This window comes from Populus nigra, chromosome 17 (assembly GCF_951802175.1).
Source record: "Populus nigra chromosome 17, ddPopNigr1.1, whole genome shotgun sequence".
In the NCBI taxonomy this organism is placed as follows: domain Eukaryota; kingdom Viridiplantae; phylum Streptophyta; class Magnoliopsida; order Malpighiales; family Salicaceae; genus Populus; species Populus nigra.
The window spans coordinates 14,210,351-14,223,689 of NC_084868.1; the positions used below are offsets into that span (position 1 = coordinate 14,210,351).

Consider the following 13,339-nt stretch of genomic DNA (forward strand, 5'->3'; position numbering starts at 1 on the left):
ATTTTATAATTAATTTTAGTGGATTAACCTAAAATCTCATCAAATATATATTAAGAATTTCATTACATTCAAAGATTAAAAGTATTTTATTATATAATTAAAATTTGAGCTATTAACCCTTTTCTTAGAGAAAGGAACGACTCATCAAGGATTTATTTGGTATTAAAATAGAACATGGTAGATCTCTGTAAAATAATAAATATAATCAAGATTTTATGTAAAAAAAAAACATTAAAAAAATAAAAAAAAAGAAAGAAAGAAAGAAAGAGACAGGGAAAAGCAGGGCTTGAACCTTGAAGGAAGCAGCTTTGTTTTTCTGCCTGGGCTGGCTGCTGCTGCTGCGTCGCTCTCCTCTCCCTCTCTTTCTCCCTCCAAAGCCAACACCGTCACATCTCACTAAAAACAGCTTCAGGTAAACTCCTCAAAGTCCAACTCCTTACTTGTTTAGATTAAATTAGATTAAAAGCTTAAAAAAGACGAGTTCTTTTTTGCTCTCTCAGTTAGTATTTGATCATGGGATCAATTTGTATCCTTTTCTTTCTCTATTTTTTCCCAATTAAATACTGCTTACTGCTGTTTCTTGCAAAAGGGTCATGTAAAGTTTGCTTCTTTTGAATCCAAAATCTTTTAGTTTTGGTTTTTGAGTCAGATTTTGATGTTTATGGTAACTTTGTAAATGAAATCTGGGTGTTTTGATTGACAAGTGTAGATTTTTAGTTTCAATGTCACTGTTTTAGTTACTTTTGTTTGTAGCAAATAAGTATTTGCTACAAACTCTCCTGTATAGAATTTGGATTTAGGGTTTTGGATGCGAGGGTGTGGTGCTGCTTGAGCTTGTTGATTGTCTTCACTTGAAAAATATGCAAATTTGGATATCTTGGTCGGTTTGTTTGTCGATGATAATGCTACATTATGGTGCTGTTTAGTCCAGGAATCATATTGAGGAACTGTGTTTGATAAAGAAGGGGAACCTAGAATGTATGGTAGAGCAGGTCTTGAGCGTTTTAAAAAAGCTCAATCTACTGAACCCTTCTCAGTCCCTGTCAATTCTGCTACCAAGACCACTACCCAACCTGCTGTTAAAACTGTTTCGCAACCCTCAGTTCAGTATTCACAATCTAAGACACAATCCCAGTTCCGAGACCAACCTTATGTTGCTCAAAAACCTGCTGCGCCGGAGGCCAGACCATTGCTAGGGCATACTCAGCCGGTGACGCAGGTTGGAGGAGGGCAGTCAACTTGGCAGCCACCAGACTGGGCGATTGAGCCTCGTCCTGGAGTTTATTATCTTGAGGTTTTGAAGGACGGAGAGGTTCTTGATCGCATTAGTTTGGATAGGCGGAGGCATATCTTTGGGAGGCAAATCCACACTTGTGATTTTGTGCTTGATCATCAGTCCGTTTCACGCCAACATGCTGCTGTCATTCCTCACAAGAATGGAAGGTTAGATCTTTGCTCTAGTTTTTTATTGATGCAGTTTTACTTGGCCTCCAAGTTTTAGTTCTGTCTAATTCTGCATTGTAACCTTGTTGCAATATTTATAGGTGTCATCATAGAAGTTAAAGGCCACGATGTTCCCTGTATTAAGCATCCTTAATTAAGCTTTGATATGCTGAATTTGACAGTTTTTTCATTTAATGTTGGTTGACCAGCACTGTTATTGTCATGTAGTTACTAGGTGCAAGTATGACACGGACAAGATAATAACACTGACAAAGTAGAAACAAATAGTAATTGCTGATTTTAACTGTGAAATGGAAGCTAGATTGGTTTTTGCTATTGATATGTTTTACAGTTAATATTTTTCTCATCCAAGGATCAAGATTATGAAGTTAAAGTCAATTGTGGAGAAGGTTTATAACTAGATGATCTGGATTGGCAATGCATTAACGTTCATTATAGCTTTCTTAAGTTCACAAATTTCAAAATTCATGTGCTCTGCAGCATTTTTGTAATTGATTTGGGGTCTGCACATGGTACTTTTGTGGCAAATGAACGTTTGACTAAAGATACCCCTGTTGAACTGGAAGCGGGGCAGTCTTTGCGGTTTGCTGCATCAACACGAACTTATATCTTGAGAAAGAATGATGCAGCTCTTTTTCCTCGTCCTCCACCTCCCTCGGAAATTAACCTACCACCCCCTCCTGATCCATCTGATGAAGAAGCTGTTGTAGCATATAATACTTTTCTGAATCGTTATGGTCTAACTAAGCCTGATCAACCAACTAAATCGAGTGAATCAAGTGGCTCATTAAGCAGAAGAAATGATGACCAGCAGTTGGGGAGAGCTGCTAAGAGAATAAAAAAGACAAGGGTTGCTTTCAGGGATCAAGTTGGGGGTGAGCTGGTTCAAGTTGTTGGTTTTTCAGATGGTGCAGATGTAGAAACAGAGCCTGGTCCAATAGGTGTAAAAGAAGGAAGCCTTGTTGGAAAATACGAGTCTCTTGTACAGGTTACAGTAATACCCAAAGGTAAGGAACAATTCTCAGCAAAGGAACATAATGCTTCCCAAAAAGGAGTGACTAGTAGATTACAAGAAGTCTTGAATAAGGTCAAAACTACTACAAAAAGTGGGATGTATGATGATCTTTATGGAGAATCATTTGCTGGAAAAGTGGGCTCTTCCTGGGCATATTCTTCTGATAGTTCTGCTGGTAATCTAGCTTCTCCAACAAAAGATGGCCAGGGGAATGCTATTGGTTCTTTGAGTGGAAAACCTGAAAATAACCCGAGTGCTTATGATGACAACGATGATGATGATTTATTTGGTGACTAGTTGAAGTGAGGGAGCATGTTGCTTATTCTAATTCATTTGTTTTGTGCACTGGACAGCAGCAGTGTGTTTGACATTGGTGCCACACGATGTCCTGAGGTAACAGGTATAAGAGGCCATTGCTTCCCGGTGTAATTTGGAAATTATCAGCAATTGTTTCTTTGTAATGGCAACTGCCCATCTGGGGTTATATTTTGTAACTCACTAGCACCTTTTAGCCTTCAAGCTTGGGTTAATCTAGACAAAATGGAATAGAATTAAGCTGTGGCAAATTTTTTAGCTGGTTATCAAACTCTCTTGTGGTGATTCAGGTCCTACTTGCTGTGCTTGTACTTTGCATCCTGGTGACAAGGAAACTCATGTTAATTTGTTTAAGGTACTGACAGTAGAACAATCTCTATCTCCCGAAACAGCATGGGCTTCCTCGACTACTGTCATTTCCTCGTGTTCTCAAACTCCTTGGCGGCCCTGGAAATTGTTTTGAATGGCACAAGGTAAGATAAGATCATAGCTCCTCTTGTGATGAACACAAAATCCTGGGTTATCTAAATTCTTCCCAAGGACAGAAGACTAAAGAATTGTTTCAGAAAATAAAATTTTCTTTCCTATTCTCTTCATTCTCTCAAGTAAATTTCAAGCTCATTGTTTTCTTTTCCTCCAAATTTCATAGTAGTGATCACAAACTGAACTGAAAGAAGTTAAAAAGTAGAGGTTAGATGTTATCAAGTTCAAAAGGGTGCCCTTGTCTAGAGCATGAAAATGACGTAAGGGTAATTGCTAGGGTGTTGAAAAGCATTCTATTGACTTTACTGTGCATGTTATCATTAACTTAATTAGCTCGAGAATCCATTCAAGGGAAAAAATGATTGTGCAACACTGAAGGGTCCTTTACTTTTTGAATGCCATCATAGTTTCCACTCCAAGCATATTGGTTTGCATCATCTTCACATATATAGTGATAGATTTTCTAGCTAGTTTAGATTGCTGTTCCAAAAAATTGGGTAATTGACAGCTTTATTTTTACTGTGAAAGGAAAGGATCCCCGCAATTCTCTTTAGAGAGCCAATCCAATTATGCCAAAGTTTTTGGGCTATTGCTTAACGCAACGAGCAATAGCCCAGAGCCAGCATTCGTTTTTTAGGGCAATACACTGAGAAGGCCCCGTGGATACTGCTTATAGATGCATAGATATGACATGGGATTCAAATTTCATTGATGAAGAAAGAAATGCGAGGCCTACTTGCCACCATAGACTATAGAAGACAATGCGCGGTGGCATCAACTAATATTGACTGCCCAAATGTGGGAAGAAAGGCTACTCTACTCTTCTATGGGACAGTGTTGTAGGTCCATACGATATAGAGTAGAGATTGACTAGTGGCATTCTTAAACCCTATGTTTCTTACCTATGCCTAACCTTTCATTGAAACCTAGGTTGACACACAACTTCTTCAACAGTCTAGTTATCATGGCCTCTAAGAATGTTTTTATTTTCTTGAAGGCTTTTCTTATTGATGATACATCCATGATTGATTCATGTTAATTTGCTGTTCATGAATAAATTTTTCTTGGAATCAAGACATTTTTTTCCTGTGGATTCAGGGTATGTTTATCCACTCCGTTCAAACAATATTTGGCTTGAGAATCATCATTACTATTTAGACTATATTTATCTATTCTGGCTTGAAAAAACATAAAAAAATAATATTTTTTCAAGCTAAATACAGATTAAAATACAGCATTACCATACCACGTAGGTAAATAAAGTCTTCATGGTGAGTAGTGGCCACTTAGCATCATCTTTTTTGCGGCCGACATGGTAACCTAAAAATCAAAGGATCCAAGTTGTTGAAATGGCTAGCTTGATAGATTCTCTAGTTGGTCGGAGTTTGATTCATTACCACTTCTTTTTTCTGTAACCATGAAGGAAGCAATGAGAAAAAGACCGGTCTTTTCAACAAAACCTTTTATTCCAACTTACTTAGAAGAATGGAGTTAATTTCCCTTTCTCTTCGGTAGATCATAGCAACTTGAATATACATCCCTCCTAATAAAGCATGAGGTGACCTGATCAATCAAGGTTCATTCGCTTGTTGGCAAACAGAGAATTCAAGGATAATGACCACTCTGCTTCATATAATTATTAGCATTATACATGATAAACAAGCACATCAAGGAGTGGATGATGCAGGGCCAAGGAGATGTATTTACTTGTAGTGTAAGCGTGTCCGTTTGTCTACACCGCGTTCAAAGTTACATATTTTGCTTGAAAAAACATTATTTCTTACACCTTTTCCGTCCAGCTAAACACAATTTAAACCGGGGAAATGACCGCCTGTCTAGCAAGCTAGCTGGTCAGACTTTCTCGAAAAAAAAGAAACTAAATCAAGAGTAATGAAGGATACTGTGATGATGGTGACCACGCAATCGATTAGGGTCATATATAATGTTAATCATCAGTGTCTTGTCATGACATCATTGAGTTCGGCTGCTCTGGTCAGCAAATTAGAGACCAAAGTGTCTTGTATTTCTTAATTAGCAGTGCTTTTGTTATTAATTAAGCAGATGTAGAATCATAAAAAGCAGGTTAATTAACAGTAAACCCATCACATCATCTTCAACTTTTCTGTCCTTGTATGGACATGGGGTGGTTAATGGGGTAACAAGATGGACCCAGAAAAACACAATCTTTTTGAAATCAAAGCAACAAAAAGAAGAGGAGAGGAGAGATTGACACAAAGAAACACACGTGAGATTAAGAAACCTACACGCATGAAATTTGAAGCAGCAAATAATATCATCACATTGAAGAGAAAGGCTTGTCTGGTGTTCGGCCTTCAAAACAACCAACAATGCGAAGCAGACCAATCCCATCACCAAAGACTGGTATAGGAACTAGAGGAAACCAACGGCACAAAGACAACACACGTGGCCGACATGCAAATCAAGGTGAAGACTAGAAGAAAGAAGAGAATATCCTTAAGCTAGTGGAGAGAAGAATGATGAGGTATAGCACAGTGGATCTTTCTTGCTTTGCTTGGTCCCGCTTGATTAATTTAGGACTTCAATTTATATTTTTATTCAATCAAAAGCAAGAGAAAATGTAAATTGCATATTTGTAAGTATTTTTGTTTTGACAAAGGGGGAAGAAACCATTTATATTGGAGTAAGAAATTCATGAAAACGATTTTAATTTAAGGTTTAAGGCTTTACAATGAAGAAAAATAGTCTTAAACCATGAACAAAACCAAACCCTTTGGATTAAGGTTCCGTTTATCAACGCAGTGAGAACTAAGGTTCAAGTCAGAAAAAAAAAACATTAAAAAAATTTAAATATATGCCTTTTAACTTGAAATACAGTTGAAAACGCAGCAAACTACATAGAAAAACCATCGATAAGTTTTGAAAAAGTAATTAGAAAAGCACTCTTTTGGTAGTTTTAAGCATTAGCCTCTTGCATTTGCATGCTTTTTGTGAAATCAATCATGGAGGACCAATTTCTAGCATGTTAATTAATAAAGAGAAGGGGGGGGAGAGAGAGAGAGAGAGAGAGAGAGAGAGAGAGAGAAGGTGATTGGTGTTTGCTGCCTGCTACCTCATCTTGCTTCCTTTTTTTTCTTTTTCTAAATGTTCTATCATAATATGCCTTTGATACATTACCATGTTGACTAATCCCAACCAACCACTCCCTCTCTCTACCCTCCACTAGTCTTGGTGAGGTGAGACACAGAGAGGAAGGAAAGAGACTCATTTTCTCTTCTTTTAGTTGTCGTGAGCGTGTGTTGTCTTGCTAGTTGAGTTAACAGAAACCCACATTACCACAACCTCTTCCTCTCTCTTCAACCAGCAGGATTACATGCATGAAACCTTTTAGTCATTTCTTGAACATCACATATGTGCTTCTCATGTTCATGTACTCTGATGGGCACATGCTTGTTCCTGATTCTTAAGTTCCCACAGTGCTATATCCTTGCTGCCTTTATTATATCAGACCAAGTTCCAAGAGTAAAATTTGCAGCTTTTTCATCACTTGTAATTAATGGTTCTGCTGCTGCTTGCTTGAAATCAAACAACTGCTGGTATGTACACTCTTCTTGATATGTACTTGCACATGCTTCCTTCTTCATTATGTGAACAACTATGTTTGGTCCAGTCTCATTGATGATGATCATGATGTACAGTTGTAGATAATTAAGTTGGTAAAATAGGAAAAATTAGGGTGACTTGATTGACAGAAATCTGCTCGACTCGTTATTACTGTCCCCCACTCAATAGCCAAAACACAAAAGCTCAAGGCGCTTTTTTGTTCTGTTATATGCAGATATGAGAGATTCTGCCATGCTTTGGCTAGCTAGAGGATAAAAAAATTATGGAAAAAGAAACTTCACTGTATGCTTTTATTAAATAATTCCAATAGAGTATGGACAAGAGTATGGACAAGGAGAAAATTATAAAAAAATTCTGGGACCTTGTAGACAAGTTCCTTTATCAATTTCAAAAGGGATTGTTAACACAAGTGGTTAAGTGCAGTATAACAGTGGATGACAATTAATGATTCTGTATTGGCATAGGGACTGCTCACCTTTTTTTTTTTTTTTGATATTATATGGTGTTTAGAAGAAAGTTCTTTTAGGGCTTTTGCTTCAAGTACTTGGTGTTGTGCTACATTACCACTGTGTTTCTCTTTTACCTCCATATCTGTTGCCTGACAGACCACTAGGTTAGATTTCAACCAATCTTTAAAGGCACCTGGACCAACATCTCATTCTATCTGGACCACCAATACCTAAAGGTACAGTTTTTAATTCTTCCTAGATGAGGGATAGGGAGAACAAGTTTTTATTTTCAAGTATGATATTGAACCAAATTCAAGCCAACCTGTGACATCATTACCATGGAGGAAATCAGAAAAATTGGTCCACCTTCCATCTGTTTAGCATTAGTTTGGAAGGATATTTGGGCTACTGTAGAATAGGAAAGATCATCGAAAGCATTTCAGCTTAGATTCTGCACTAGTCATCCTGCTTAGAGAAAGTTAAATCAAAATCTCCAAGTCATAATGATGGAAGTTCGTGTCCTTTTCTTCTTAGATGTCATCCATGTTCTTATAAGATATGGTTTAAAGAGATTTGATTGCATGCAGTATCTGTCTATCTTTCTGACTTCATGCCACCAAATATATATATATATATGGCAGCATTTACTTCATATTTATGGCTTCAGTTACCGATTAAGCTAGGTAACACTGTTTATGTTGTTGCCAACAATCTATATTCCCTGAGCTATAGAGTTTAGTCCACAATACCATCCTCTTCTTGGTTTATTGTGGTATGCCCTAGAGCAATTGAGTGGTCAACTGCTGCAAGAGTAGGGTTGGAGCGGGATTTAATGTTCTGTATATGTTACTGCCCTTGACCAAAAAAGATTAACTGTAAAGAAACTAAGACCAAGAAACCGTTCATTCAATTCCAAGGTGTCAACAGATTCACAAATCTACTTCCCATTCAATTTGGTTAAATTGGAAGATCTATATGTTACTCTTCCAAGCCGATAACCCACCTGTTTTTAAGCAAGAATAAACTTTTGTTGCCTATGAAATGGCCCTTTTCAAAGAGTAAATAACCAAGACACCAATACTTTTAGATCTGTCCATACTTCCTGAAGGAAAGAAAAGGAAAGCACCGCTGAAGTGGCTAGACATACAGCTCCATTATGTATATATGGACTATATGCTTTGATTTGATTACAAACCATAAGGGGCCAAGAATCACTTTAGTTTTCCATTTCCTAAATAAGTTAGAGGACATACTTCGGCCATCTAATTGGGAGCCATCAAGCATCAACACAGTTATGGTAGGTATTAATTTGCTCATCCTTTCTTATTCCAAGCATGGATTATGAGTTGGATTTTGTCAGGTAAAATTATCAAGCATCTCCTTTTGACAAGGAATATTTGAGACTTTAGTGTTTCGTCACCAATTCTCAGGATCTTCCATTTGTAACATGACTACAATACTGAACTTGTAAAGTTTACTTGACGGGGGTGTTATCGGACCACCTTCATGCATTGAGACTACTTACACAACATCTGTTACTATAAAACAGAAATTACCTACAGATATATATATTGTCATTAATTTTATTATACTATATATATAAAGGTTGTGGACTGATGTGGTTGGTGAGGTAATTGCGGAGGCACAGCCATACATTTACTGCTTAAAGGGGTTTTGGATTCTGCCAAATCCGATACCACCGGAATATCAGGTAGTATACTTCAGTCTCTTATGAGGTATATCTGTCAAAATTTTAGCAGAAGTACAAAAATCCATGCCTAAACTTGTAAACCAGTGAGGGTTTTTGCCTTGCAAAAGAAGCATTTAATAAACTTCAACCACCAAATTAACGTTTAATACACATGTCAAAGATATAAACTAGAGACCATTTTGCATGTAGGGCGGTCAAAGAAACTGCTTTTGTTTCTGTTTCCTGTAAAGACTCTTCTTATAGCACCATCCTCTTCTCTCTTAAGAGCTTGACAGTAGAGAAAAACTGACTGAATCAACTGTGCTTTTCTTTCTTCTATTTTCTTGCAGGTAAAACTACAAAACTTCTGTTGTTAGACTTAGAGGGCTTGTCTTGTAGGGTTTTATACAGGAAATATTGAAGATGGTTGGGCCCTTGTTGGATTAAAAAGGCTAGGCGAGGTAAGGCCTACATGCCAATTACATTTTAAAAGTGATCGATTCTATGCGTTTACCACTTTTGCATGCTAAAGCTATACAGTTACGTGGGTTGACATGTCTTTCAAGAATCATGATCCCTTCTTCTTCTTCTTCCACCATTTCAGTTTCTTCTCCTTTTCTTCCCCATCTTTCTGATAATTTTGGCCATATCTGTGAAGCCACTACATGGTGATGAATTTTTTCTTCAAAATTAAATGCTGCCTCATGTGTTGATGAAGTTGTTAGATTACTGCCCTTTTGCCTTGGCAATCATTGTGAGTATGTCCTAAAAGCTCTCTCAATTTCTTCCCTTAATTGGTGACTAGAATGTATTAATTCACTTCAATATTTCTTGAGAGCTCACTCTTGTTTTTCTTTCTTTTTTCAACTAGATTTCTCCTTTTTAATTTTGACATCTTTTCCAACATTTTCTCAGGCTTTGATTTTCCAATTTAATTCCAGGCAGCACCAAGTAATTCATTTTTGTTTTTTTTTTTCGAGTGAAAAATGATGTATAAAGAGATTTTTTATTTTATTTTATTTTAGGACAAATTTCCTGGCCTTCTTCTGTATACACGCCCTTCCTTTAAATACATTTCTTTTAGAATCTGTTCTGTAAAAAAAGGAATTAGAATGATTGAATTACCATTTCTGCTGGTACTAATGGAAAAAAAAAAAGAATATATCAGATTGCATTGCTTAATATTGTCTGATACACAAAAATTCATTACAAATTTTTCTTTTTCCATGGACAAATTCAATGTCTAATTACAGAGTAGTTTTCTCAAGGTATTCCTTTTCATTTATGGTACCTCACTCACCTCTAAAATTTTGTTGATACGCCTGCCTGTTTGAATTAAACACATCCTGGATTTATTTCAGGTGAGATCTCAAAAGGGCATGCTCCAATTTTCTGAAGTTAAAATCTCTCACTATCTTTTGATCAAACGAAAAGAAAATCGCAAAAATGAAGTTTATGAAACTTGGGACACGGCCAGATACCTTCTTTACAGAAGAGGCAACCAGGTGTGTTGATCTATCACCAATTTCTGTATCACTTAAAGCTGCATATATCAGGTATGAGCTGTACCCAGTCATGTTACTTTTGCAATGCAGGTCTGTGATATCAGATATACCAAGTGACCTTGTTATACGAATCAATAACATCAATTTTCTTCTTCATCAGGTATGATTTAGCCAAGGACATAAATGAAATCTGTCCCAGATGCATCTTCACTGAGGCCAACTTGCATGCTAGACATTCATAATATGTTATAACATTGCATACAATTCATACAGCATAAAGAGATGGGGAAAAGCATATAATTTAGTTTTTTCCATGGCATGTAAAGTACAATTTCACTATTTTAATCTGCATTTCTTGATTTTTAAAACCCTAAATTCATCCAAGATGACTTAGATCCTTACTAGCTTTACTGCTCTTAGCTGCAGTTTTCACTTCTACCGAAGTGTGGCCTCTTACAGAGGCTATGTTCAGATTCTGAAGATTCAAATGCTGTTACAATAGAGCTGCATGATATCCCTGGAGGGGAAGATGCTTTTGAGCTGTGCGCTAAATATTGTTATGGAATAACAATCAACCTCAGTGCTCATAACTTTGTATTTGCATTTTGTGCTGCAAAGTTCCTTCGAATGACAGAAGCTGTCGAGAAGGGAAATTTTGTCCTTAAACTTGAGTCCTTCTTTAATTCCTGCATTCTAGAAGGTTGGAAGGACTCAATTGTCACACTACAGACAACAGTCAAGTTGACAGAGTGGTCAGAGAACCTCGGAATCGTCAGAAGATGCGTTGATTCAATTGTTGAAAAAATCCTCACACCCCCTGCAAAGGTCAACAAATCCCTTACAGAAGCAATTTCATTTTTTCATGAATTGAAAAAATATATTTAATTTAGTAAATATTTTCAGGAAAATCATCTTAAAGTCATTGTTCCTTGCAGGTAACATGGTCCTACACTTATACTAGAAAAGGGTTCAACAAGCAGCAGCAATCTGTTCCCAAGGATTGGTGGACGGAGGACATATCCGATCTTGACATAGACCTTTTCCGATGCATAATTATAGCTATTAAATCAACATATATGCTCCCACCACAGCTCATTGGTGAAGCTTTACATGTTTATGCCTGTCGTTGGTTACCGGATGCTACAAAGATTACACCTCCAGAGAGCTCAGTGTCTCAGACTGACGATGTTGCAGAAAATCATCGAAAAATTATTGAAATCATCGTGACTATGATTCCAGCAGATAAAGGGTCAGTTTCAGTTGGCTTCTTGCTAAGACTTCTTAGCATTGCAAGTCACCTAGGTGCATCTACAGCTACAAAGACAGAACTTATAAGGAGATCTAGCCTGCAATTAGAGGAGGCAACAGTTAGTGACCTGCTATTTCCTACACATTCATCCTCCAATCAGCATTATTATGATATTGACTTGGTTGCAGCAGTGCTAGACAGTTTCTTGCTGCTATGGAGAAGAACATCACCCGCACCTATCGAAAATTCCCAGTCTATGAGATCAATTAGAAAGATTGGAAAGCTTATTGACACTTACCTTCAAGTGGTCGCTAGAGACATCAACTTACCGGTATCAAAAGTTTTATCTGTTGCTGAAGCTTTGCCAGATATTGCTAGGAAAGATCATGATGACCTGTACAAGGGAATCAACATTTATCTCAAGGTAAAGAACTATATGCAGCATGTCTTAAATATAATATAAAGCTCAGGACTTGTTGAGCCCTTACAAAACTTTCCATGGCCTAATGCTCTCAGCAAGTTCTTTATCATGGTATTCTTATTTCTGATCTTCAAACCATTCATACATTCATTCATTTTCAAACAGGAGCATCCTGAACTGAGCAAGGCAGATAAGAAGCGTCTATGCAGACCTCTAGACTGCCAAAAACTCTCGCCAGAAGTCCGTACCCACGCTGTAAAGAATGAGCGCCTACCATTGAGAACAGTCGTGCAAGTCCTATTCTTTGAACAAGATAAAGGCTCGAGGGCAAATGATCAAAGAATGTCAGCACAGGAGCAACTACTCTCCAGAGGGAAACAGATACCGTTAGTGAGGGACGAGCTAAGTAAGCTACAATTAGAACAGCATGAACAAACCGCCCCACTGGAGGGAATAGGGAAAACCCCAGCACCATCCGAAAGCAGCTCAAGAAATCATCAAAAAATGAAGAGAACAGATAAAAAGATAGCGTTGGAGTCAGAGAAAAGGGTGGTGAGGGAAGAAATAGAGGAAGTAGAAACTAAAGATGGAGGAAGCTCAGGAAGCAAGATTAATGCCAAAAAGATGATGAAAAACAGAAGTGGATCAGACCATAGCCGTGATAAAAGTAGAGACAGGTAGATAAATTTAGACCATCCCGATCAATTTTCTCTTTTCTTGTTGGAATCATGTTCTTTCTATATAAAAAAGAAAAAAAGAAGGGTTAAGTTTAGCTTATCCATCTGTGTTAGTAATCTCTTATACAGAGTTGAAAGCTCTATGCAGATTGCATTTTTGTTTTTGTTTTCGATTTGATACATCAACTATATGCCATATTTGTACTGGTTAATTTGCAATGTCAAATTACTACTGATTAATCAGACAGGTCGTATGATCTATAGCTGGTTTGATGTGGTCTGATCTTGGTGAACTAGGTAAAAGAAACTTGGCTTAAGAAGCTGGCAGGCCGGCTTAAGTGAGAATTGAAGAGCAGTAGCAATTTCTTTCCCATCTTTTTTTTTTTTATCTTGAATCAAAATTAAAATCAAGATCCAAGCCCTTACAAGCCTGGCCTCTTTTTGTCATAAAGGGAAAGCTTGATCAAA

General features: G+C 37.2%; 2 protein-coding genes across 11 annotated transcripts; both read left to right on the top strand.

Annotated features, from left to right (window-relative positions):
* Positions 1 to 239: 239 nt before the first annotated feature.
* LOC133677603 (protein phosphatase 1 regulatory inhibitor subunit PPP1R8 homolog) lies at positions 240 to 3,065 on the top strand. 2 transcript variants are annotated; one of them, XM_062099693.1, is made up of 3 exons: positions 240 to 412; positions 927 to 1,443; positions 1,945 to 3,065. In XM_062099693.1, the coding sequence occupies exons 2-3, from the start codon at positions 977 to 979 to the stop codon at positions 2,774 to 2,776; spliced, it is 1,299 nt and encodes a 432-aa protein (XP_061955677.1). In that variant the 5' UTR covers positions 240 to 412; positions 927 to 976; the 3' UTR covers positions 2,777 to 3,065. The 2 variants fall into 2 exon arrangements, with proteins under 2 accessions (XP_061955677.1, XP_061955678.1); XM_062099694.1 differs by having other exon boundaries at positions 932 to 1,443.
* Positions 3,066 to 5,461: 2,396 nt separating this feature from the next.
* Positions 5,462 to 13,114, top strand: LOC133677478 (BTB/POZ domain-containing protein At5g47800). 9 transcript variants are annotated; one of them, XM_062099563.1, is made up of 8 exons: positions 5,462 to 5,780; positions 8,935 to 9,040; positions 9,370 to 9,480; positions 10,381 to 10,524; positions 10,615 to 10,684; positions 10,945 to 11,349; positions 11,460 to 12,197; positions 12,360 to 13,114. In XM_062099563.1, the coding sequence occupies exons 4-8, from the start codon at positions 10,466 to 10,468 to the stop codon at positions 12,873 to 12,875; spliced, it is 1,788 nt and encodes a 595-aa protein (XP_061955547.1). In that variant the 5' UTR covers positions 5,462 to 5,780; positions 8,935 to 9,040; positions 9,370 to 9,480; positions 10,381 to 10,465; the 3' UTR covers positions 12,876 to 13,114. The 9 variants fall into 9 exon arrangements, with proteins under 9 accessions (XP_061955547.1, XP_061955551.1, XP_061955545.1 ...); XM_062099567.1 differs by lacking the exon at positions 8,935 to 9,040 and adding an exon at positions 9,624 to 9,773; XM_062099562.1 differs by lacking the exon at positions 5,462 to 5,780 and adding an exon at positions 5,803 to 6,852.
* The last annotated feature ends 225 nt before the right edge of the window (positions 13,115 to 13,339 follow it).